Genomic DNA, 27,021 nt, shown 5'->3' on the forward strand with positions numbered 1-27,021 from the left:
CAAGTACAACATAGTGATTTGACTGGACAAGTCTATATGTTACCTGGTGCTTACCACAAATGTAGCTACCATCCGTCACCATATAAGGCTATGTCACCATACAATACCATTGACTATATTCCCTTTGCTATACATTTTATCCTCTTACTCATTCCATACCTGGAAGACTGTATCTCCTACTCTCCTTCACCCGTTTGTCTATCCCTCCTAACTCCCCCCTGGCAACCATCAGTTTTTTCTCTGTATTTATGGGTCTGTTTCTGCTTTGTTTATTCATTTGTTTTGTTTTTTTTAGATTTCACGTACAAGTTAAATCATACGATATTTGTCTCCATGAAAGTGATTTTAGTATAATCACATTTTTTCATGTTAGCCCCTCAGCATTCTCTACTTTCATCCAGGGACAGTGAAATTTCTATTCCTTTCTCTCAAGGCCCATGGGGACATAGGAAAAATTAGTTGAGGGCTATGTAAGTAAATTTAATTTTAGGGATGAATATCAGTTTTTTAAGGTTAATAAAATTGTAACCAGCAAATAAATATATGCCTCAGTTGTGTTTAAGGGCTTCTTCATAGTGGAGGGAGTGGGATGGTAGTAGAAACAAGGGGATATTAAGCTAACTAGAGGAAAAATAAATCTGCAGAGAGATCTATATGTATTACAGGAAAGGTTTCAAATGTGCGGATTTTAGGTAACATTGCCACCTTGTGGTTTTTAGGATATTTCCTAGAGATGAAGTTTTGTATTTTATAATCGTAGATATGAACTGGGGAGGGGCTCACGTGGGATGGGTGAATTAGTATGGGTATTACCTCTAGTTATTTAGGTGACAAACCAGATACTAAGGGCTAGAAACTCCCTTGGTTTACACTTTAATATCTTTAAATTTATCTTTGTTTCTTAAGATTGTTTCTTTAGTCTAGTTATTCCTGTTGAGATTGTGTATTGATTTAAAGATTAGGATGAATGTGTCCTAATGGGAAATTTGGGGGTGGGGTGTGAATTCCTAAGATCTTGGCTATGGTTTTCCTCTATTCTTTATTTATTACTAGTTCAAGATCCTTAAGCTCTAGGAATGCATGCATCTTTCCTTCTAGCATTTGGGTTGTTTTCTGGTTAACTGGGACTTTGTAATTAATTTTGTGTTTGTGCTTAAGGAGCTTATGTTTACCTTATTGTGGACAGCAAATCCATGTCAGGAGCTTAACCTTGACTGACCACTTTGGCCTGTTCTTACCACAGATCTCACTGTAACTGTCTAGCCTGTGGCTCTAGAAGCACTAGATTTTAAAAAGGGGTAGGCGGGTTCCACATGACAGCACCATAGGGAAGAACAACTTGACATACCACTTGCCCTACTATGATGAGTCAGTAGCATCTTCATGTATAAAAGCTGAATGTTCAACAAGACATAAATGTACGTTTTGCTCATGGCAATTCCGACTGGGACTTGGACCCAGTGGAGATCCAATTTTGCTTTTAAGTGCTCTTCTACTCTCTTCCCTTTATTATATATCCATCATCATTCTCCTGGTTCCCCCCACCTCACTTTTTATTTATTAAATATTACTAGGGTAGGACTTGTTGTTTAGGAATGTCAGCAAATATAGCTGATGTACAGGTGAAGCCCTTTGGCTATAAATTGTCAGCATTTAGTGTTCTCAGTGGTAATAGGAAAAAGTCACAAAAGTGAAAGCTGCAGTAAGAGAAGTCTTCTATAAAAATCTAAAAGGTTTTAATGTCCAAAAGTGTCTAAAATAATGGTCCTTGTGTTAGAACATTCTCTTTTTCATCTTTCCTCATTCTAAAAGACTTGTAAAAAGCTACTGGGTAACTTTTCTTTTTTTGGACACTTAAACAAATTTTTTTAAATTTATTTTTTAAGTAATCTCTACACCCAGTGTGGGGCTTGAACTTACAACCCAGAGATCAAGAGTTGCACACTCTACCAACTTAGCCAACCAGGGGCCACTATTTTCTTTTTTGCTAAAATACTCCGTGTTTGGGGCGCCTGGGTGGCTCAGTCAGTTAAGCATCTGCCTTCGGATCAGGTTGTGATATCAGGGTCCTGGGTTCGAGCCCCGTGTTGAGCTCCCTGCTTGGGGGAGCCTGCTTCTCCCTATTCTTCTCCGCTCTGCTTGTTCGCTCTCTCAAATAAATAAATAAAATCTTTAAAAAAATACTCTGTTTAAGAACTTCAGTGTAGGGGCGCCTGGGTGGCACAGTGGTTAAGCGTCTGCCTTCGGCTCAGGGCGTGATCCCAGCGTTATGGGATCGAGCCCCACATCAGGCTCCTCTGCTATGAGCCTGCTTCTTCCTCTCCCACTCCCCCTGCTTGTGTTCCCTCTCTCGCTGGCTGTCTCTATCTCTGTCAAATAAATAAATAAAATCTTAAAAAAAAAAAAAAGAACTTCAGTGTAGGTCTGAGGAAATAAACTCATTTCATTATTTTATTTATTTTTTTGGGGGGTGGCAGGAGAGAAGAATCTGCAGCAGACTCCCTGCTGAGCATGATGGGGCTTGATCTCCTAACTCTTGAGATCAAGATCTGAGTCAAAATCAAGAGTCAGGCACTTGGGGCGCCTGGGTGGCTCAGTCGTTAAGCGTCTGCCTTCAGCTCAGGGCATGATCCCGGAGTTCTGGGATTGAGCCCCACATCAGGCTTCCTCTGCTGGGAGCCTGCTTCTTCCTCTCCCACTCCCCCAGCTTGTGNAGCTTGTGTCCTCTCTCACTGGCTGTCTCTCTCTCTCTCTCTGTCAAATAAATAAATAAAATCTTAAAAAAAAAAAAAAAGAGGCACCCAGGTGTGCCCCAGAAATAAACTCATTTCAAAGTTTTATGAATTGTTGCACATGACTTTTAGTGTAGCCAGTATTTGCAGAAGAATTAAATGAAAACTGTAATATTCTCCCCATTTTATTGACTTTATTTTGAAATAATTTCAAACTTAGAGAAATTCAAGAATAGTACACAGAATGCCTGTATACTTTTCACCCGGATTTGCCACACTGCTATATTGCCACATTTATTTTATTGTTCTCTTTGGAGATGTGTAATTTTCTGACCATTTGAAAGTAAGTTTCAGATAGGTCCTTTTCTCCTCAGTATTTTGCTGTTAATTCCTAAAAATAAGAACATACACTTATAACCACAGTGCAGTTGTCAACATCAGGAAATTTAACTTTGGCACGCAATACTATTATCTATAAATCTTATTTGTATTTTACTACTAGGTCGTAATGTCCTTGATAGCCATTTTTTTTTTAATGATAAGGTTCCAGTCCAGGATCTTTTAGTTTTCATGTCGTTTTGGTCTCTTTTAATCTGCAGTGGTTACATATGCATATGTATCACAACCACAGCCACCCAGCTGCTTTCTTTATGACATTGCCTTTCTGAAGAGTATATGCTGTTTATTTTTGTAGAATGCACCTCAGTTTGTCTAAGGGTCCTCATTATGTACATTCTGATCGTGTTTTTCTGGAAGGAATGCTGCATAAGCCACTTTGTGTTCTCAGTGCCTCACATTAGGAGGCTGTTTATGCCATTATTGGGAATGTTATTTTGATCCCTTATTTAAAGTGTTCACCAAGTTCTCCGTTGTAAAGCTATTTTCCTTTCCTACTTAAAAAAACAAAATATGGTGAATTGTTTTTTCTATTGGTGCCAAATCTGTTTTACTTTTCAAGATAGTATGTGAATACTTAAATATCTTTATAATCTCTGAGAAGATGGATGTTATCTTTATTATTTGTAATTACATAAACTTATTTTTTGTGTACATATCAAAACTATTTGGAACTAGAACAGCAATTAATTGAGCTTGCTGGATTGTATCAGTGTGATGTTTTCTTGATGTTGATCAGGAGATTAAGACGCTAATGCCATTTATTTGTATGTAATTTGCATAATTTAAAATAAACCTGTGGGGCGCCTGGCTGGCTCAGCCGGAAGAGCACGCAGTGACTCTTGATTTCGGGGTTGTGAGTCTGAACCCCATGTTGGGTATAGACACTACTTAAATAAAACTTAAAAAAAAAAAAAGACCAGAATTTTATTTAAAAGTCAGTTGTAGCATGTTACCTACTGCTAAATTCGTAAGTACCTTATAAGTGAGATTAGTTGAAGACCTAGTCTTTGCTTTCTGGGAGCTTTTTGATTGAGTTGGGACTAATTTTACATAAAACACACTCAATGCAATTTATTTATGTATGTATGTATAAATAAAGATTTTATTTATTTATTCGACAGAGATAGAGACAGCCAGCAAGAGAGGGAACACAAGCAGGGGGAGTGGGAGAGGAAGAAGCAGGCTCATAGCGGAGGAGCCTGATGTGGGGCTCGATCCTACAACACCGGGATCACGCCCTGAGCGGAAGGCAGATGCTTAACTGCTGTGCCACCCAGGCGCCCCAAGACAATGCAATTTAATTTTAATTGTGGGTGCAGGTTTAGAAAGACATTGAAAGCTGTGGTGGTGAAGGAAGTCTCAAAGAAGGAAGGGGGTTAATATACTCTGAGGAACAGAAGGCCAGATATTCCTGGGTTAAAGAATAATAAAAGCATGGGAATGAGATTGAATCAAGAAACACTGAAGAGTCCAGATATTCTGAAGCCATGTGATTATTTTGGTCCGTAATAGAAGAGAGGTTAGGTAATGGTATCCATCCAGATTATGAAAGACGAAACAGGTATATGAGTTTAAAATTGATGAGAAGCAAGGTGCTGTTTAAAGTTTGACAGTTGACTTTGGTCAACTGCAGAGATTTTTTTTTTAATTGCAATTTTCCTGTTATAAGCAGGACACTTATTATCAAACTTTGGAAGAGTATATAGGAAGGGCAAGAAAAGTGAGGGGAGTCAAAACTTTTGATGTCTTTTTTTATGTTGGACTGAATTTCTTGTTCTTGAATTGGGTTTGATTTCAAGAGATAGGAGTGTATGGAGTGTTATTTTGTTAAATTTGAAATTACAAAATGAAGAAATAATATCCCAGATTTTGGCATGTTGATGAATTTATCCCTGAATTCCAGATACATGAAATGGGACATCAGAAAAAGATAACTGCTTGGGTCGCCAGGGTGGCTCAGTCAGTTGAGCATCCCAACTCTTGGTTGTGGGTTGGGTCATGATCTCAGGGTCTTGGGATTGAGCCCTTTGTGGGGCTCTGCACTCAGCACAGAGTGTGCTGGTCCCTCTCCCTCCCTCTCAAGTGCATCCATGACGCTTTCTCTCTCAAATAAAATCTTTTTTTTTTTTTTTTAAGATTTTATTTATTTGTCAGAGAGAGAGCACAAGCAGGGGGAGCGGCAGGCAGAGCAGGGAGAGGGAGAAGCAGACTCCCTGATGAGCAAGGAGCCTGATGTGGGACTCGATCCCAGGACCCTGGGGTCATGACCTGAGCTGAAGGCAGATGCTTAACCCACTGAGCCGCCCAGTCATCCCAATAAATAAAATCTTTATAAAAGAAAAAAGATAACTGTTCTTTCTGAATACTGTTTTTATATCTATGGATTAATTTAGTCGTGGGGTAGTCAGTTCATCACAAAGCTTCACTTTGTTGACTTTTACATAAATATTTGTAATAACATGGCGTTGAGAGAGAGTCTATATAGTATATGGCCCTAGGTTTGAATCCTAGTTCTTATTAGGTAATACTGGTCAAGGAACTTTTGAGCTCTAGTTTTCTTAGGAATAATACAGTCCCTGCAGCGTGGTTATGAAGATCATTATTATGTATAGTGTCTGGAACATGGAAACCCATGAGTGGTAGTTGCTATTGTTTTTAGTAGGAATCATATTTTACCTTGGGTAAATGGGAGCACATAACTCTACTCAAGTAGATTGATGAATTGAGTAGAGAAGTTCAGGCCTGTGTGCTCCTAAGCACTTAATGTTTTTTGCTTTTAAAAGGCATGTAGATTGAGAGGCACCTGGGCGGCTCATTCGGTTAAGCAGCTGACTCTTGATTTTGGGTCAGGTCATGATCTCAGGGTTGTGAGATGGAGCCCTGCCTTGGGCTCCACACTGGGCATGGAGTCTGCCTAAGATTCCTTCTCCCTCTGCCTCTCCCTTCCTCCCTCTCTTAAAAAAAAAAAAAAAAAAAGACTTGGATTGGGTCATAGTTTAAAAGATTCTAAGGCTGTTTAGGATAAATTTATGAAAGGTACATGAAGAATGATTTTTACTAAGAAATGAGCATTTAGATTTATTTCAGGGAAAACTTAAGTAGGGGAGTCAGTTTTCAAAATCCATCTCTAAGTGGATTTTAAACTGTCCCTAGGGGAAGAGGGTAATTTTTTTTTTCTATGGATTAAGAGCTTTCTGTATGTCAGCCCATTAATTCTCACACAGCCCTGTGAGATATGTCTCCTCACTTTACAAAAAAAGGAAATTTGAGGCCTATGAGTATGCCTAAGGCCTTAGGACTCATACGGGATGACTTAGTACTGTTAGAGTTTTTTAGTATACTTTATGTGCTGCTTCCCTTTCTTTAGGCTTTTGACGCATGTTTGAATTACTTCATTAGGCCCATATTTTGGGGGTTTGACAAGTATTAGCCTAAGCCAGCTATAATTGGAAAATCTGTTTAAGTCATGTAAGAAATTTTAAAGTTAACTTAAAATAATTTTGTATTAATTGGGATGATTGTTTACTACTTTGATTTAAAATATAGGAAGTAAAAGTTTTTATTTGTGAGGTATATTCTGTTTAGCACAAATAACTAAATTTCTGCTGAGTTATTTATAAAGTTTTAATTCTTAAGCATGTTCAGATAAGTTTTAAACTAACCATTTCAATTTTTTTTTTAACCTCTGTAGGAACGTCAAGGTCGTGGCAAATAAAAGGCAGTTCTGCACAGACTGCAGCAACGGTTGCATCTGCATATCCTAAGAGGAAAAAAATGACCTTCAAGAGAATTAGGACTTTTTTCTTAATTTCATTGACTTCAGAGACGATTGCAGACTTGCAGTTTAAGTATTGGAATTTCACAAAAGACATAGGACTTAACTGGAAAATGAAAAAAAAAAGAAAAAGAAAAAACTAAACAAAAAATCCCTCTAGGTAGTTTAGGTGAAAAATGTCCCTTTTATTTTGGCTTTGGTTGTGATTTCAGAGCATAATGCTTTGTTTTTTTGTCTTTTTACTATGTTTTTCGGATTTTAAAGTCCGTAAGTGCATACAGTTTTCTCTAATTTTTAAACCCTTTCCTCTCCCCATTTTGACATTTGCACTTGGAGAACACTTGAGTTTCGAAGATTTTGGGCCTCCACCCCAGAAAGTGGGAATTTGGTTTTTCCCTTCCGAACTGGAAGAACATTTTTATGAAGAATTTTTGTCTTGGAGAATTTAACAGTGTTACCCGAGGTTGTGTCTTTAAGGGTGGTTCATTTTCTCTGACCCTTTGTTACTCAAAGTAAAGTACTAGGAGTCCTAAGAAATTTTCTGTTCTTGTACATTATACTGATTAAGTCAGGATTAATTTGATTTCAAAGCTAAGAACAGTGGTAAAAACTTGTTTACAGAAATGCATTTTGGAAGAGAAAAATATTGTAAAACGTGTAGTGAATGTTTCTTCAGTTTATTGTTCAGCCAATGAGGAAAGGGCATTGCCTTTCTTTTTACCATTAATCACTTCTCAATAAACGTGAGATCCTGTTGAGCATCACTTCTAGTACTATTTATTAGTATGGTTGAGTCTTCTATGTTTTATGAAAGATTTGGAGTGTAAGGAGTTGTACGAGGTGAGATGGCAACTGGTTTTAGAAAGTTGGCTGAAATGAAATAGTTCAGGCTTGCTTTTGTCCAGGGCTAGACAACCATGACCTCTGTAAAGAAAAAGGTGGGCCAGAATTCATAATGCTTCCCAGAGAATGTTGAGCCACTGCTAAATCATTCAGCAAATATTTGATTATGAGTGCTTATTAGGTGCCAGGCCCTGTGCTAACCCTTCAGAAACCTGGCCAGATAGTGCATAATTTTATTTGCAAAGTAGGAAGAGCCCAATATCAAGGATGTAAGTGTTTATTTTGAAATACCGCTTATCTAGAGAGTATTCCATGTGGGTGCAGGTCTACGAATAAATTCCAGTGGGGCTTGGGTCTTTGTGAACCATATAACCATAATGGTATTTGATTTACCCTTGTTTATTTCTCAAGGTTTGGGGCTTCTTTGCCTTAAAGATTTAGCCCTTGGGGTGCTTGGCCGTCTTAGTAGCATGGGACAATTTTTTTTTTTTTTTTTAAAGAGGGTCGAGGGAGGGGCAGAGAGGAAAGGGAGAGACTGAGAATCTTAGGCAGGCTCCACACCCAGCGTGGAGCCTGATGTGGGGCTCAGTCTCAAAACCCTGAGATTGTGACCTGAACCGAAGTCACGAGTCTAACACCAACTGACTGAGCCACCCAGGTGCCCCAGGTATAGGACTCTTGATCTCAAGGTTGTGAGTTTGAGTCCCATGTTGGGTGTAGAGATTACTTTTTTAAAAATAAATAAATAAAAGATTTTTAGTTAAGATGTCCCAATTTGTAGAGTTAGTTAAATGTGTGAAAACTTCTATAAGAAAAGGTTTTGAAAATGAGTTTTAGTGATGTTTTGTCCTCAAATGACTTACTCATTTGGCTATTCAACATAGCCCAGGCTACTGAATCAAATAATGCTGATTTGTAGTTAATGTTGTAGTTGTTGCTTCGAGCTGAGAACTTTTCTCTGCCTGAGGCGCACAGTACAATATATCTAGATATTCCTGTTTGCCAAGCTCATTTTGAAATTCTTTCCCCCCCCAAATTGAGAGTCCTTTACACTTTGATTGTTTGAAGATGCTCAGTTTCTGATTAGAAATGTAACATTCACTGTTTTCAGTATTAGTCAGACTTCTGTGACTTGTAGAGAACTTTCACCTTCAAAAGGGAAAGCATCCTGAGGAAAGCATATTCAAAAGCAATTTTTCCTAGATTTTTCTGCCCTTCTATTCAAGTTGGATATGAGATTATTCAAGATGCTTTTTTTGCAATTTGAAATGTTAAAGTCAGTGCTTCCCAGTTTTTCTTTTCACATTACAGAAAATACTGGTATGACTTTGGGGGCAAATTGGAAGGAATTTGGAGTCCCTAACAAGGCTGTTCACCTAGCTCTCCCTGAGTGGTGAGGGGATCAGGATGTTGGATTTCTGTATTATTATTATTATTATTATTATTACTATTTTTATTACTATTTTTAAAATATTTTATTTGACAGAGAAAGGAAGGGGGAGAACACAAGCAGGGGTGTGTGCAGACAGATGGAGAGGGAGAAGCAGGCTCCCCAGGGAGCCTGATGTGGGGCTCAGTCCCAGGACCCTGGGACCATGACCTGAGCTGAAGGCAAGACACTTAACTGACTGAGCCACCCAGGCGCCCCAGGATTTTTGTAGTATAAAAAATTAAGATTATTTTCTCCCTAAGAGTTTGGTCCAAAAGTTGGTTTGGTGAAGATCTCCCAATGCAGCTAAAACTAATTCTTGTATTTGCCAGTGATAGCTTTGCCAGTGGAAATTGTTGACTTTTGATTACTTGCCCTCCATACTTTTGATCTATCATTTGTAAATGTAAGACTTCGGATAGCCATGTTTGTGTACTTTTTTCCTTTGTTGAGGGGAAACTGAACAGTCTCACCACCTATCAGTGTCGATTCAAAGCATTCTAAACCTTTAAGATGATCAAAATGTATAAATCTTAATCTCAGTTTAATCTTAGTCACATTTGATTGGCTATTTTCCCCAGCATGTTTTTCTTTTTTTTTTTTTTTTAAACATGTTCCATTTTTTTTTAAACTTGGAATAATTTTAGACTTTTGTGAAAATAGTACAGGGAGTTCTCTCATGCACTGGTTCACTTCGTTTTCCCCAAATGTCAGCATTTTACATAACCATGATTCAATTATCAAAAACACTAAATATTGATACAGTACTATTAACTAATCTATGGATTGTGCCAGTTGTTCAAGGAATCTTTAACTCTGGCTCTGCATCCAATCCAGGATCCCATATTGCATTTAGTTGTCTTTAGGCCTCTAGCCTGTGAGTTCTTCTGTTGTTACTGTTTATGATTAACACTTTTGGAGAGTATTGGCCAGGTATTTTATAGAATGCTCCTTGGATTGGATTTGTCTCATATTTTCTCACTATTAGATTGAGGTTATTTTTTTGGTAAGAATACCACAGGAGTCCCAGGCCCTTCTCACTTTGTATCAGGCTACATGATGTCCATATGTCTTAACTACTGGTGATGTTGACTTTGATCACTTGGTGTTAAAGTAGTGTCTGCCAGATTTCTCCACTGTATAGTTACTCTTTTTCCCTTTGTAATTAATAAGTAACTCATGGAAGGCTATACTTTAAAACTATCAGTCTTTCGGTTTGCTGATTTTGACATCTGGATTGTTAATTGCCTACAGTAAATATTACTGTGGTGTTTGCCAAATGTTTATTTGCTAGGTCTATTCTACATTTATGCTAATTAGAATCCTGTTGTAAGGAGGAGCTGTGCCTTCTCCCCATTTTTTAAAATTTGTATCAGTGTGGACTCAGGGATATTTAATTCCATGGGTCACTGCTGTCATTTATTTTTTATTGCTCAAATTGTCCCACCTTTGGTAATTGGGAGCTTCTTTAAGTTGGCTCTTGTGTCTTTTTGACATGTCCTCAATGTTTTTTTGGAGCCTTCCTTACTTTCTGGTACAATATACCTAGATAGAGATTCCCAGCTAGTCTTATATTTTCTCTGCCCCAGCCCCATTTTTCCAAGGAATTTAAGGTTCCTCTTATTGGAGAATATTTAGAAACCATCCCTTGATTTCTTAAAAAGGTAATTCTTTAAATTGCACGAGATTATTAGAGTTTTTCTTACTGATGTGGGTGGAGAATGATTTAGCCTAATCAAACACTTAACCACTTCATTTCTTATACTCTTGTCTCAAAGCACTGTGTATGAATCTTCTGGAGTTACGGAGAGGCACAGTGAATGTGGGTTGGCCTGTGACCTTCCATAATTAGTGTTACAGAGACCCAAAATGTTGGAAGATCTGGTTTCCACCCCACCTAAACTATTGTAGGGGTTCAGAGGTTTTTCTACCTGCAAGAAAATAAATCGTACTACTAACGTTTTCAGATTTTCGTCAGAGTTAGTGTAGCACTTGCATATTGCTGATTATTTTGACTTTTATTTGAAAAACGATTTACAGACAGTCCCTGATTTACAATGGTTCAATTTAAGATTTTTCAACTTTACACTGGTGCGCAGGTGATACGCATTCAGTAGAAACCGAACTTTGAATTTTGATCTTTTCCCAGGCTAGCAATATGCCCGAAGATATTTTCTCATGATGCTGGGCAGGGCTGCTGCGATTGCCAGTCCCATCACATGATCAGGAGGGTAAACAACAGATACAACCATTTAGTGCCCACACAACCATTTTGTTTTTCACTTTCAGTAAGGTATTCAATACATTGTATGAGGTATTCATCACTTCATTATAGGCTTTATGTTGGATGATTTTGCCCAACTGTAGGCTAATGTAAGTGTTCTGAGCACATTTAAAATAGGCAAGGCAAAACTATGATGTTTGGTAGGTTATGTGTATATATATATTAAAAAAAAAATTTTTTTTAAACTATTGCTACACCCAAGGTGGGGCTTGAACTCAACCCCATAATCAAGAGTTGAATGCTGTACAGCCTGAGCCAGCCAGATGCCCCCAAGTTATTTGTATTAAATGCATTTTCAACTTAAGGATATTTTCAGCTTACCAATGGGTTTATCAGGATCCAACCCCGTTAAGTCAAAGATGTGTATTTGAAATGTTTGTGTCATGAATGTAGGACCCTTCTGATTAAGAGTAATAGTGTCTGTAGTGGTTTTTTTTTTTTTAACCTTTGGATTGTTTACAATTGATCCCCCTGCCCCCTCCTCGCCCCAGGAAGTAATTCCACGTTACTACTGTGTGTCACTTATTGATAGTGGTTTCTGGGCAGCCGGTGACGCTCCTTACCTTTGAGAAGCCCTTCTTTAGAACTGTAATATTTATTACATCTGCTGGGCTTGCAGGTGGAAACCTGACGTAGTTGGGTCAGATATCCACAGCGAGATTAAGTGGATTGGAGAATCACAAACCAGCATGGCTCTGCTTCTAGGTTTCCGGGACTGGCTCTGCAGCCCCACCTGCGCGGGAGCTTGGGACCGGACCTCTGGCTCGGCCCCGCCCGGCGCGGCCGCTGGGTTAGGACACTGTTGGGCGCGTGCGCGTGCTGGGTTAGGACACTGTTGGGCGCGTGCGCAGCGCCCGCCTCCGCGTGCTTGGCCCGGGCTTTGGAGCCCGCCGGAGGGCTGACCTAGGTCCTGCTAACCTGATTCTCCTTGTTCCCGCGACCCGGCTCGCTCTAACCCGCTGCAGCCGGAGGGGCCGCTCTGCATACCCTCGTTTTTGTACGCTCTTCCCCTGCCCTGACCGAAGGGCTATTTTACCCGGAGAAACTGGGTTTAAGGTAAGGTCTGTCCCCCTGAGCCAAACTCCTTACCTTCACGGGTGAGCTAGGTAACCTGAGGGACGGGGAAATGGGATTTTGCGCTACCCTGCTTACAGCGCAAAGATGACTTGAGTGTATGGTTTATTGTTTCCTTTTACCTTTTAAAGGTTGGAAAGCTAGTACTCTGGACCCACCTGCTGGCCATAAGCTCCGTTCCCTTGCTCAAAAAAGAAAAAAAGTTAAGAATTGCTCTCCCCCCACCCAAAGAATTGCCCTTTGAGGGGAACCTCCTTGAAGAAACTATCAGATAATTTTGCTGCTTTGTCCATTTTTTCCTCTGCGTGTACTCCTGTTTTCCCATCTATTCAGCCTGTATTTTGTGAGCCCCTGTGGGGTGCAATTGTTATGCACTGGGAAAGGGAAATGAGTTAAGATTCTTGTCCTCTCAGAATTCACTTTTAGGATTACACTGTAATACTGTTTGGAGTTGTGGGAGATACAGGGTGCTCCAAGAGGAGAAGAGGGGCATCTACTCAGAAGATTGCCCTTTCTGTATTGGATTTTCCTTCTTTCTTTTTTCTTGCTCGGTGGAAACCCCACGAGCCCCTTGCCTCTTCATCTTGCTTCACTGCCGGCACCTCTCACCCCGAGGCACTGTGCTCTGGGATGTTTGGCAAGTCCGGGAACTGCTCCACACCCATTTCCTCGTTGGAAAGAGGAAGCTAGCTAGTTGTACGATTTTTGCAGGGATTTAAATTCATTTTAACTACTAGTGCTTTTCTGATGAAAGAAAATAAACCGGTTCAGATAGTTACATATATAGCATAAAAACAGTGTGTATCTTGGTATAGTGCTTTGCTATTTACCCTTCTAAACTTAAAAAAAAATCTTGCTTTATGACATATAAAATCTCTATATGTAGCATGTGTGATTCCTAAATATATAGAATCCTCATAATTTTAAATTATTTTACAAAAATGGAATACTACCAGACCATCTGCAGTGTCCTTTGTTCCCGCCCCCTATCACAGCTCCATGAATTTTCTGTTTTGGTCTGCTAAAGAAGGACACAGGTCTTCTATGACAATCTAATATGAATGGCCTTCTAGCATCCTCGGGTGAGCAGCATCCCAAGGGCCTACATCTCTGTCATCAAAAGCAATTTGGGAGAAGCCTGTCCTAAACTTGTTCCTCTGGAATCCAAACGTTTCCAGATTTCTTCTTCCCCAAAGCCTTTCAACTTGAAGAGTTAGGCACTCCATTTTGAGACAAATGGTGTTCCAAATCAAGGGAAGTCTGTGGTATGATCTGATCAGGTGGGTGAAGAGTAAGCCAGCCAGGGCTGAATAGGGAGGATAGTGTGGGGAGGGCTGCTATATGCCAGGCAGAGTTCTAGGCACTTGGTGGGGGGGGCAGCAAAAAACGAAAATCTCCTGCCTTCAATGGGACTTTATTTATTTATTTATTTATTAAATATTTTATTTATTTATTTGACAGAGATAGAGACAGCCAGCGAGAGAGGGAACACAAGCAGGGGGAGTGGGAGAGGAAGAAGCAGGCTCATAGCAGAGGAGCCTGATGTGGGGCTCGATCCCATAACGCCGGGATCACGCCCTGAGCCGAAGGCAGACGCTTAACCGCTGTGCCACCCAGGCGCCCCTCAATGGGACTTTAATTCTGGTGGAGAGACAAATTTGTCAGGTGATGAGTGCTTTAGAGAAAGTAACACAAGATAAGCGTCTGAGGCTGGAAGAGCATGCCAGCAGAAGTCCAGAGAAGTGAGAGGGAAAAACAAATTGGGTAAGACTTGGAGAAGAAAGCACCCACTTTTGAGAAAAGTGTATTCACTTTGCATTTTATCTCACCATGCCTCCCATTCCACGGTTGACCCTAATCCCCCTTCTACCTTTTTTTTTTTTTTTAAGATTTTATTAATTTGAGAGAGAGAGAGAGACAGTCAGCCAGAGAGGGAACACAAGCAGGGGGAGTGGGAGAGGAAGAAGCAGGCTCCCAGCAGAGGAGCCTGACGTGGGGCTGGATCTCAACGCCACGATCACGCCCTGAGCCTAAGTCAGACGCTTAATGACTGAGCCACCCAGGCGCCCCCACTCCCTCCTACCTTGTACTCACCATCAACTCCCTTGCCCTTTTCTCTCAGTTCATTGATTTTAACTGACAAACCACAATCCGGGTTACATACAACTCTTCACTACCTGTTCCTGTGCCATTCAAAGTGGTTGGAGAGAAACATGCAACTAGGGAGGGAGAGGGAGAAGCAGGCCCCACGTGGAGCAGGGAGCGCGATGTGGGGCTCCATCCCAGGACCCTGGGATCATGACCTGAGCCGAAGGCAGCTGCTCAACCGACTGAGCCACCCAGGCTATTTTAAATTCATGATCTTCAGTCTCAGGAGGGGAATCATGAACATTTTCCCCTCTGTTCACTTTCCTACTCATGAGATTAATCATTTCGTACCTTCTTTTCCTGAGACCTCCAGCACCTCAGATCCCACATTTACTTCCTACTTGACTGAGGAAGATGAAGCAATCAGAATGAAACATCACAGACCCCCTATATCTACTCACACATCATTGTAGATCCGTGTTCCTTGAAGCCTGGTCTCGGGGCCAGCAGCATCAGCACCATCGGGAGCTTGTCAAAAAGGCAAATGATTGGGCCCCACCTCAGACCTACTGAATCCCAAGTTCAGGGGGTGGGGCCCAGCAAGCTGTGCTTTAACCCGTGCTCCAGGCGATTCCGATGAACCTTCTAGTTTGAGAACCAGTGCTCTTGGCTACCCATGTTTCTGTCTAGAAAATCCCCCCAGCTGTGCACGGGACCTTCATCTCTCATCAACTCAACAACATGGCGCCATCAAATCTCCCCTCTTTCATATCCCAGTTTTACCTCTTTCTATCTGATCATTCCTGTCAGCATACAGACCCGCTGCTGTTTCTCCTGTTTCTTCCGCCAGTTACTATCCATTTCTCTATTCTTTGCAGCAAAACCCCAAAGAGGAAGGTGTCACTCGCTGGCTCCATTTCCCCTTCCATTCTCTCTTATCCACACCCATCAGGCTTTAATCCCCTTCATCCCAGTGAGCTGTTCTTGTCAAGGTCATGAGTGACCTCACGTTGTTAAATTTCAGTTCTCATGGCCTCATGACCTGTAAACAGCATGTGGCCTTATTTCCTCCTTGATCCACTTTCTTCACTTGGATTCTAGCGCAGCGTACCTCCTCTGATTTTCCTCCTGTTTCACTGGGTGCTCCTACTTAGTCTCCTTGACTGGTTCCTCTTCTGCTTTTTTCCTTTCCATACCAGAGCAACCCAGGGCTCAGTCCTTGACCCTCTACACTCACTAGATTTCATCCAGTCCTGTGGCCCTAAACATCATCCATGTGCCCACAACTCCCAACTAGAACCAGTTCAAATGTGTCTCCTGAACTCTGGTATATTCGATCGCCAGTTCAGCCTCTCCACCGGATGTCTCACCAGTGGTTCAAACCCAACACTTCCAAACCCAAACCCCTTCCTTCCTCATCTGCCTCATCTCTTTAGTAACAAATTCGTCTCTTCCATTTCTCAGACCGAATCCTGGGAGTAATGTTTGACTCTCTTTCTCACATCCTGTGTCATATTTGTCAGCAAGTCTTATTGGTTGACCACTTCCTGCCGCATCTACAGGCCAAGTCGCTATCCTCTCTCACCTTGATTGCCACAGTTTTGAAGCGGGTCTCACTTCCACTTTTGCTTTCCACAGTCTTCCAGACAGCAGCACAGAACTCCTGTGCACATGTACATCAGATCATCCCACTTCTCAGCTTACACCCCCTTATGGCTCCCATGTCGCTCAGAGTAAAGGCCAAAGCCTTCCGTGGCTCACAAAGCCTATGCCATCTGACCTCCATTCCCACATTCATCTCGCTGTTCTCCAGGCTTACATCTGTACTCTTCTCATCTGTTCCGCCCACCTTGGCCAGGACCCTTCAAACATGCTAGGTTCCTGTCAGAGGGGCTTTGCCCAGCTGTGTCTTCCACCTGGAACACCTTTCTTCATACATCTGCAAGGCCCACTCACTCCTTACCTCCTTCAGGTTTTTCAGCAAGGTTGTCTTATCAGCGAGGTCTCTCCTGACTACTCTTTTTACATTTGCTACCCCTGTCTCCCACACTGCCTGTCTCCCTTGCTCCAGGCTTACAGTAAGCAGCGGTGGGCCTGGAAATTACACCCACCCCAGATCTGTTTCTTGCCATTCTGAGGTGGGGAGTCGAGAAAGCTAATGGAAAGGAAGAAATGAAGGAAGGAAAGAAGGAAAAGAAGGCAAGCTAATAAAAAATTGTCAGTTTTAAAAATTGAATGTATCAGTAATTTCTGGTTAACAGAATTTTAAAGATACAATTTCTTTTTCTTTTTTTTTTTTGTTTTGTTTTAAAGATTTTATTTATTTATTTGACAGAGATAGAGACAGCCAGCGAGAGAGGGAACACAAGCAGGGGGAGTGGGAGAGGAAGAAGCAGGCTCATAGCAGAGGAGCCTGATGTGGGGCTCGATCCCATAACGCCGGGATCACGCCCTGAGCCGAAGGCAGACGCTTAACCGCTGTGCCACCCAGGCGCCCCTAAAAATACAATTTCTATTCTTAAATTCCAACTCCTGCTTTCCTAGAGTGATAGAGCATTGACCCGGGAGCCAGAAACCTTGGAATCTCGGCCTGGACCTGTCACGAAGGAGCTCTGTGATGTGTGGCGAGACAGGCATTGGGCTTGGTCAGCTTGGGAAAGGAAGGAGCTGGGCCCAGCGACTTAGGAGGCTCTCCCACCCACCTCCCATCCCAGGAACGCTACGCCAACATAAGCCCAGTGCTGTCGGTGTTTCTCAGGCCAGTCCAGCCACCGCCCTCTCCAAACTCTTGCTCTCCCCTGCCCGGGCTACGGCCTCACCTCCTTACTGATCTCCATTCGCTCTTGCCTTCGAATCCACCTCTTACATCGCTGCCCACGTGAAGCGTTTTCACAAATATAAATGCCCATTTCTCCCTTGAGCTCCACTGGCTTCCTGTTGCACTTGGAAACCCCCCACCCCCCTGCCCCTGCTCCTTACTCTGGCTTTGAGGCCCCTCCCCCTGGGTCTGCGCTTCCTCTGTCTCAGCAGGCTGCGGCCACCCACCGTGGTTTCCAGCCACTCCAATAAACAAGCTCACTCCTGCCTTGACGGTCTTTTGTTTTGGATGCACATTCTTCCTCCTCCCTCATGTTCCCCTGGTGGATTCCCTCTTAATATTTTAGGGCTCAGCTGCAATGTCATTTCCTAAGTGGGAACTTCCATTCCTGACCATCTTGTCTAAAGCTGGATCTCCCCTGTTACTTTAAAATTCAGCTTGCTACTTATTTTCTGTTTGCATCTTAACATTTATCACAGCGTAACATTATTTTCAGTCATGCCATACTCGCACAGTGGGATGCCATCCCAATGTAAAAAAGATAGAAACCTATGTATTGATATAGAATGATGTCTTAAGATAAATTGTTCAGTGAAAAAAACCCAAGCAGTGCAGAGTGTGTAGAACACCACCGTCTGTATAATAAGGGCAGGGGGAGAAGATATTTGCATCTGTTGTCTCTGGATGGGTGCAGAAGAAACTGGTGACATTGCTTGCCCCTATGGAGGGGACTAGGTGGCTAGGGAAGGAGTGGGGGGCTCTTCACTGCATCTTTTTGTATTTTGAATCACGCAAAGTACTACCTATTAAAAATAAGTAAATATTTAAAAGTTGTGTCCTTGCTCTGTTTCCTCTCTCCCTAAGGAGAATATAAAGGTCATGAGAGTGTATAACATGACCTTTTGTGTTCACTATTTTGTCCTCGGCACTTAAAGCCATGCCTGGCACCTGCTAGTCCTCAGTAAGTATTTACAGATGAATGAATGAAAGAATGAAGTTCTCTCCCAGCTCTAACGTTGTGGTTCCAATCTTAGGGCTTCGAGAATTTGTGACATGGACTCCAGGACCCAGCCATTCAGAGGCACCGAGAGAGACACTGGTTCGTTCTGTGGTGGGTGTACTGTGTTTCTTTGTTGTGATCAATAAGCTTAAAAAAAAAAAATGACCAGGAGTGTGTGGAGGGTGGGATGTGGAGGACCGGCCTGGCACAGATGTGCTTCCAAGGGAGAGCCCGCGTAGCCGCAAGAGGGCAATGTCCTGCTCAGATCATGCCCCAGTCATGGCCTCTGGGCTTGGCAGCCTCAGGGACAGGCGAAGCAGGCCGTTTCCTGCCACCTCAACACTTTCAGGATCACAGCTCCTAGCATACTCCAGTTATGAGACTGTCTTCTGCCCTAGATTCTCAACTCCTTGAGCTCAGGAACTGACTTTGTCTTGCTCGCCAGTATACTCAGAGCCTGGTGTAGAATGAACAAAAGAATGAATGAATGAAAGAATACAAGTTGAATGAGAGGACTTCGAGAACAAGGAGAGAAAGCCTGGAATCAGGAGCGCTCATACCTCACGTAGCCAGCAGGTGGCACTAAAGGAGCGTTTTTTAGTGACTCAGCCTAAGGCTTTCCTTTCCTCCCTCCCTCCTTCCTCCCTCCCTCCCTCCCTTCCTCTCTTTCTCTTCCTTCCTTTTTCTTTCTTCCCTCCTTCCCTCCCTCTCTCCCTCCCTTCCTTCCCTCCTTCCTTCCTTCCTCCTCTCTCCCTTCCTTACTTCCCTCTTCCCTCCCTCCCTTCCTTCCTCTCTCTCTTCCTTCCTTCCTTTTTCTTTCTTCCCTCCCTCTCTCCCTCCCTCCCTTCCCTCCTTCCTTCCTTCCTTTCTCCTCTCTCCCTTTCTTCCTTCCCTCCCTCCTTCCTTCCTCCCTTCCTCCCTCCCTTCCTTTCCCTCCCTCCCTTCCTCCCTCCTTTCTTTCTTTCTTTCTTTCTTTCTTTCTTTCTTTCTTTCTTTCTTTCTCTCTCTTTAAAATTTTTAAATTTATTTGAGAGAGAGAGAGCACGAGCGGGGAGGGGCAGAGGGAGAAGGAGAGAGAGAATCCCAAGCAGGCTCCACCCTTAGCGCAGAGCCTGACATGGGGCTTTGTCAGGACCCAGAGATCGCCACCCTAGTCAAAACCACGAGGTGGACGCTTAACTGACTGAGCCACCCAGGGGCCCCAGCCTGAGCCTTTCTGTGTGAAACATGCAGCCGTGTTTTTTTTTTTTTTTTTTAAAGATTTTTATTTATTTATTTGACAGAGATAGAGACAGCCAGCGAGAGAGGGAACACAAGCAGGAGGAGTGGGAGAGGAAGAAGCAGGCTCACAGCGGAAGAGCCTGATGTGGGGCTCGATCCCACAACGCCGGGATCACGCCCTGAGCCGAAGGCAGACGCTTAACCGCTGTGCCACCCAGGCGCCCCTGCAGCCGTGTTTTGACCAAGGGAAGGGTAGCTGAGTTTTGACAAATTTACTAAGAGCTCCGGTAGGCGCCAGGGACTGTAAGAAGAGGCACAGCTGGAACAGGGAGCCTAAAGCCCCACACAGAAATCAACACTACATAGGAAGACATAGTCTGACCCTCAGGAGCCTTGAGATGGACGTTTTAAATTGGTTTGAGGCATTTGAGGAAGTGACATCTGAACTGGGCCTTGAAAGTGAGGAGTACTGGGGCAACCGAATGGCTCAGTCAGTTAAGTGTCCCGCTCCTGCTTTCAGCTCAGGCCATGATCTCAGGGTCCTAGGATCTAGCCCTGTGTCCGTGCTCAGTGCAGAGTCTCCTGGAGATTCTCTCCCTCCCCCCTCCCCCCCTCACCCCACTCGCGTGCACTCTCTCAAAATAAATACATAACATATTTTTTAAAAAGTGAAGAGGAGTTATGCAGTTGGAGGACATTCTAAGTGGAGGGGATAGACTCATGGGAAATTGGGAGAATGGTGAATTGACAAGGAAGGCTGGGTTTTCGCATTTTGCTGGGAGATAAAAGGGTAAAGAAAAAATTCTGCTCTGAGAGTTTACATTTTTTAATGTTTATTTTTTTATTTCTATTTTTTAGAAGATTTTTATTTATTTATTCGAGAGAGAGAGAGCATGAGAGGGGAGAGGGTCAGAGGGAGAAGCAGACTCCCCGCTGAGCAGGGAGCCCGATGCAGGACTCAGTCCCAGGACCCCTGGATCATGACCAGAGCCAAGTGAGCCATCCAGGTGCCCCTACGTTTTGTTTCTGGTTTTTTTGTTTGTTTGTTTAAGTAAACTCTTCTCCCAACATGGCGCTCAAACTCTCGGCCTGAAACCAAGAGTCACATGTTCTACTGACTGAACCAGCCAGGGGTCCCAAGAGTTTACATTTTTGGCTAAAGAATGAAAGACTTATGAGATTAACTAATGCAATGCATACAGTAGGGGCTCAAGAAATAGTCAATGGATTGAGATTTATGTGTCAGGTAAATAGTAGGGGCTCAATAAACATGCTGAATGAATGAATCATGGAACTTCGGGTGGTTTCTTTGCTAAATCACCTGTCCTTGCTGATGCTTTAAGAAATCCCAACCCCGGGGCGCCTGGGTGGCACAGTTGTTAAGCGTCTGCCTTCAGCTCAGGGCGTGATCCCAGCGTTCTGGGATTGAGCCCCACATCAGGCTCCTCCGCTAGGAACCTGCTTCTTCCTCTCCCACTTCCCCTGCTTGTGTTCCCTTTCTGCTAGCTGTCCCTGTCAAATAAATAAATAAAATCTTTAAAAAAAAAAAAAAAGAAATCCCGACCCCAAGGGGAATGGGGTACAGTAGCCTGTGGCTCCCTGGCATCCTGTCCCTAGAACATAGTTGCCTTCTTTCGGATGAGATAACAGTAATCATCAGTTATATTTTTATAGCTGATATTATCCATCACCTCCATGTTGCTAAATCTGCTGGATACATTTCCGTCCTCATTTTTACTTAATCCAGAGGACTGCTTCTTTCTCCAGACACTCTCCCTCCTACCTGTGTGACCCGTGCTCTCCTGTCTGCCACCTGCCTCGCTCCTCTTCTTGGTTTCATCTGCCAGCTCCTCTGGCTCCTCTCTGTAGCCATTAAAGGTTGAGTTCTGGGCCCTAGCCTCCTCTGCTTTATCCTCTCCCTGGATGAGCTCATTCTTCCCGAGGTTTCAATTACCATCTAGATGTCAGCAGTCCTCAGAGTTCTCTCTGGAGCCCTCTCTCGGAGCATCTGCCCACACATCCAACAGCCAACTTGACTTTTTCACTTGGGTGTTTCTTAGGATCTTAATCTCGACATGCATAAAAACCCCTCATCTTCCCCACCTGCTCCCGCTCCGGGTCCCTCTCATGGCACACGGCCGCATCATGCAGCCCGTGCCTGCATCCAGAAGCCCGTGTGAGTCATCCTCGCCTCAAGCCTTGATCCTCCCACCCCCTCAGTACCTCCTGAGACCTTCCATTGCTCTCCACCCCCCCCACCGCCATTATCTTGGGCTGCCCCTCCTGGGGGCCATTCTCTCCTCAGTAGCCAAGGTGACGGTTTAGAAATGCAAATGAGATCACATTATATATCAAAATTCTTCGAATACCCTCCCGTTTCCCTTATATAAAATCCAAGACCTTTAACCATGACCTTCAAGACCCTGTATGATCTGGCTGATGCCCACCTTTCAGACTCCTCCTCACGCTGCTCTTTTCTCCACACTACTTCAACCAGTGCGAATTTCACTCAAGCATTCATTCATTCATTCATTCATTCAGGCAACCTATATTTGTGATAGATGTGGTTTTAGGTACTTGGGTGTGAACAAGGCGAATGGCTTTGTCCTCTTAAAGCATCCGTGTTTTCTCTTCCTGCTTTAGGCTCTTCTCACATGTGGCTCCCTCTGCCCGAACTCCCTTCTCCAACGTCCACACTTTACTCCCCTTAACCTTCTAGCTCCAATTCATCATTCAGGCCAAAATTAAATGTCGTCTTCTCTCTGAAGCTTTCCCGGACCTCTCCGGCTCAGTCAGGAGCCCCTGTTGTAGATTCCCATGGTCCTGACCTTGTCCTTCGTTACTCATGTCTGTTTTCCCTGAAGGACCAGAGGCTCCAAAAGACAGAGAACCAGGCCTGCCGCGTTCGCGTTCACCGGTGCCTGGCACTGTGCTAGGCTCCTATCACAAACTCAGTACACACTGCTTGAAGAAAAGCACATGTCTTTTTTTTGGTTTTGTTTTAAGATTTTATTTATTTATTTGAGAGAGAAAGAGAGAGTGCACAAGCTTGGGGGGGGTGCAGAGGGAGAAGCAGACTCCCTGATGAGCCGGGGAGCCCGACATCACGGGGCTTGATCCCTGGACCCTGAGATCATGACCTGAGCTGAAGTCAGACACTTGACTGACTGAGCCACCCAGGTGCCCCAGCACATGCCTTTCTCATTTGGATCTGCTTTTTCAAAATATTTGAGGATGACATCTTAAATGTTGGTACGGACATAGACCCCTTACTCAGCCTTGTACAGTCAAGTCCGCCATGTTCCAAATGCTGTGCTTTGAAGGAGACTATTGGTCGTGACGTCTGCCTGGGTCAAGAAAGCAAACACCCAACCTGCACAGAGATTTGCCACTAAAGCCCTTTCACTCAGTTAGTTTGTCCCACAGAAAGGTGGCTCATGGATGTTAAAGAACACAGGCCTCATCTTGAGAGGAATTCTCGTCTCCTGGTTTGGCCACTTGGTAGTAATATGAACTGGTCATTCAATGTTTCTGACCCTCAGCCCTCCTCCCTGTGCACAGGGCCATAATAATCCGTGCATTGCTGGGCTGATGGGAGGGGACCACTCTTGTTAGCTTTTCTCCTAACCACAAGGCAGTGTGGGTTTGTGGTTAGTAGTTTGACTACTGGGTCGGAGACACGAGGGTCTGGGTCTTGGCTCTGCCACTTCAGAGTCAGCTGGCCAAGGGAGAAGTAACGAAACATCTGAGCCTCAGTTTCCTAATGTAGAAAATGGGGACAGAGTCACACCTGCATCTAGGGTTGTGGTGGGCACTGATTTGAAGTTACTGTGCATAGAAGACTCAGCCCAGAGCCTGGCACGTGGTAAATACCCAATGTATGTGCATAGCGTCACTATAGAGATATAAAGGGGGCAGAGATGGGGTCCATGGTTCTGATCGTCACCAGTGAATTCATTTGGGAACTTTTTATCATCTAATTTGTGGAGGCTCCTGAGGCAGGTGCCATCGGATGTGGATTCCGCTCCCAAGTCTAGTAGAGGAAAGAAAACATGTCTATAAGTAAGGGGGATTTCATGTGCCAAGTGATACATTTTATTAAAAAAAAAAAAAGCCAGAAGACTCAAAAACTTATTGAATGAAAGAAGCTAGAAGTAAAATAGTATATATTACATGATTCCATTTTTATGAAGTTCTAGAACTGGCAAAACAATCTAAGGTGATGGAGGTCAGAAGAGGGGTTCCTCCTAGGGTACTGTCTTGGAGGAAGCATGAGGGAACCTTCTGGAAATGTCTGTGTCTTCATCCGGGTAGCGGATATGCATATGCAAAATATGTAAAAATTCAACTGGAGGTACACTTAAGATTTGTGCACTTTTCTGTATAAAAATGATACTTGAAAAAAAAATTGTGCCAGAAGAGTTTAGAAAAGGGAGTGATTTCCTCTAGCTTAAGTGGACAGTGAAGGCCGCGTGGCCTGGAGAAGGAACTGCAGGGGGGAAATGGCCCCTTTCTCTCTCTTGGTGGCTCAGTCACAGAGGAGCTAAACAAAGCACTTAGACTTACTTTAATGGAGTCAGGAGTCATCAGTAAGTGGTTTTGGAGATTATTCGCTGTTTACAATGCAAAAAAAAAAGAAGAAGTTTAGGATTATATAATTGCAAAAGTCATATTCAGGGAGGTAATTATCAAGTGTAACATGAGTGTTCTATTTTTGGTCTCCATTGCTAGCTCTTCTGGCCCTTCATTCCCTTTGGCTAATGTGATTGCGAGTTGTTTTTCTGGTTCTCTTCTGTCGGAGGCGGCTGGATGATGGGAGGCCACGGATGGGGAATACAGAGTGGAATGATCAGTCACCGCTCTGCTGGGCTTTCCTCTTCACAAGCACCCGTGCACACAGCATCTCATTCGACAGCAGTCCAGGAGGGAGACGGGGCTATCAGTCATGTTTATGGATTGCAAGCAACAGAAACCAATCCTGAATAGCTTAAGCAGAGAAGGAATGTACTGGAAAGTTATCAAGTAGCTCAGAGAATGAAAAGAAAAACTGGAGAACGAGGCTGAGAAAACAGGCAGGAATCAGGGAGGACTTACTTGAACCCACGGGAGCTTTTTGCTTGTTTGTTTCAGCCGCTTAGCTGTTACAGTTACATTTGGGAATGTTCAAGACAGATTTTCCAGAAAGCAGGAGCAGGGGCAGGGATGACAGAAGGTAATTTGACCTGCAGAGAAAGGAGAGTCCAGGAGGGAATCACTGCGTGTCAAAGGCAGTGAGGTAGGAAAGGATGGGGGGGGGCAGTGTGGGAAGGAGGGCAGGTTGAGGTACCGTGGAGAGCTTTGCATACCTGGGTGATGAGTTTGTGCTTACACCAGTGGGCAAAAGGACCCACTGGTCTAAGTAGGTTTTCAAGCAAGGAGATGAGATTTTCTATTTGTCCTTCAGGAAGAATAACCTGGTACCCACAAAGGGACATGTGGAGCAAGGAAGCCTGGACCACGGCCAGTGGACACAATGAGCCCTAGCATCGACGGCTCCTGAGAGGCTGAGGAGAAGGACTGAGAAAGGGCTTTGGGCCTGGGGCGCTGGCAAGCATGAGGAAGGCAGTTTCCGGAGCATGCTGGGGCCAGGCTGGGTTGCAGAGAGCTAGGGACTCAGTGGGTGCTGACAACGTGGCGTTTCAGGTAGATGAGAACCAGGGGCTTGCGTCCAAGCTCTTCACCTCCTGCCCTGGCCTGTCACTGCCCTCAGCAGCTTCTGGGCTCCCATCCCCTTCCTCAGCTGCCCCCTGCCTTGAGCATGAGCTTTCTCTCTGGAACTCTCTCCTCCCTTCTGTTCCCCCAGCAGGACATAGCATCTTAGCATCTGAGTCGACCCCAGATGGGAACGTGGAGGCTTGGGGAGGGGCAGGGGCTTGCCAAGGACACAGCCAGGAGGAGGCAGAGCCAATAGCAAAAGCCTGGCTCCTACTGCCCGACCCAGGACTCTTCTCTCCCACCCTGTCTCTCCGGAGAAGCTGTCCTTGACTGAGCCCTTTCATTGGTTTACTCCGTAGCCCGGCGGTTTGCATGCACCCAGTTTGTATTCCATTGTGACTTAAAAGTCCTCGTTTGGTGTTGTCTTCCAATGACACCTATTGCCTTGTCCTTGGCATCTCTTCCAGAACCGAGTCCAGGGCTCTGCACGAGGCTGCGTCATGTAGGTCAGGAGCCCAGGGTTCTCCACCTGGCTCTGCCTCTCGACCTGCAGAGAGTGCGGAGCGCAGTCCCAGCCCCAGAGGCAGTGCTGGCAGCAAACCATGAAAATAGGGAGGCAGGATGCAGACAGAAGGCACCAAGCCAGCTTTCTGCTCCTTGGAAGTCCCTCGAGGGATCCCTTCACCTCTGAGGAGAATTCAAGCCCCCAGGCTCTACAGGCCTGCCTTGAACAGGAGTTGCTCGGGACCAGGCTTGTGGTCCGGGACATGTGGTATGCTCACCCTTCAGTTGCGGTTCAAGAGCTGTGAGTGGTGTGCGGTCCAACTCCAGACCTGAGCTTGGATTCTAAATGCCCCCAGACATACCCACCCTCGCACTCCAACCCAGGCTGAGATGTGCAAGTGTCCTTGTTTCCCTCTTCTGCTCCTTCACTGAGGGGATCGTCCTTTGAGGGTCCTGGGTTATCGGAGGGTTTCAGTTCTGTCTCCTTACCCTGTACTGCCAGAGCCTGGACCCACCACCCCTTTGCCGTCTCCTGACTCATCTCCCCACCCTGGGACTCTTCCCCTGCTTAGTCTTTTCTTTTTTTTTTCAGTAAGCTCTACACCCAATGTGGGGCTCGAACTCACGACCCTGAGATCAAGAGTCGCTCACTCTACCGACTGGGCCAGCCAGGTGCCCCCCTATCCCTCCCATCCCCCCGGCTATTCTTCATCCTCACACTAGATGGATCTTAGTACAACATGGCTCTGATCACGCTCAAGGACCTGCCGCAGCTCCCTGTGGGTAAAAATGTAGCATTTCGGGCCTTGGCAGAAGGGCTTCAACCCAAATTGGCAGTCTCCTTACTGGCCACTCTTAGCAGGGAGGCCACTGGGCAGGCAGGCAGTGACTCAGGGGGTCCCGGGGGAAGTGCAGGTCACCTGCTGGGCACTTGGGGCCTCTTGCCCGGCAAAACGATAACCCCTGCCCACCCTATCATTCACAGTCTTCTCAGACCTCATTTGCCCATTTTATTCATAACATCCCAGGGAAGAAGAAAAATGCTATTTTATTTATTAATTTATTTTTAAGTAGGCTGCATGCCCAGCGCGGAGCCCAACTCAGGGACTAAACTCACGACCCTGAGACAGAGACCCGAGTGGAAATCAAGAGTTGGCTGC

General features: G+C 44.2%; 1 protein-coding gene and 1 long non-coding RNA gene across 2 annotated transcripts in view; both read left to right on the forward strand.

The window, feature by feature from the left end:
* The window catches only part of YTHDF2 (YTH N6-methyladenosine RNA binding protein 2), a 31,189-nt gene extending 23,519 nt beyond the window's left edge, over positions 1-7,670 (forward strand). The window contains exon 5 of the mRNA XM_034647895.1: positions 6,823-7,670. Coding sequence (XP_034503786.1) covers positions 6,823-6,846 — 24 coding nt within the window. The 3' untranslated portion in view covers positions 6,847-7,670. The remainder of the gene's footprint in view (positions 1-6,822) is intronic.
* A 3,968-nt stretch (positions 7,671-11,638) lies between these two features.
* On the forward strand, positions 11,639-26,959 carry LOC109490147. The gene is made up of 3 exons (XR_002143400.2): positions 11,639-12,518; positions 18,477-18,553; positions 25,107-26,959. It is a non-coding gene; the product is annotated as an uncharacterized LOC109490147 (long non-coding RNA).
* Positions 26,960-27,021: the final 62 nt, after the last annotated feature.

Source organism: Ailuropoda melanoleuca, chromosome 2 (assembly GCF_002007445.2).
Source record: "Ailuropoda melanoleuca isolate Jingjing chromosome 2, ASM200744v2, whole genome shotgun sequence".
Lineage (NCBI taxonomy): Eukaryota > Metazoa > Chordata > Mammalia > Carnivora > Ursidae > Ailuropoda > Ailuropoda melanoleuca.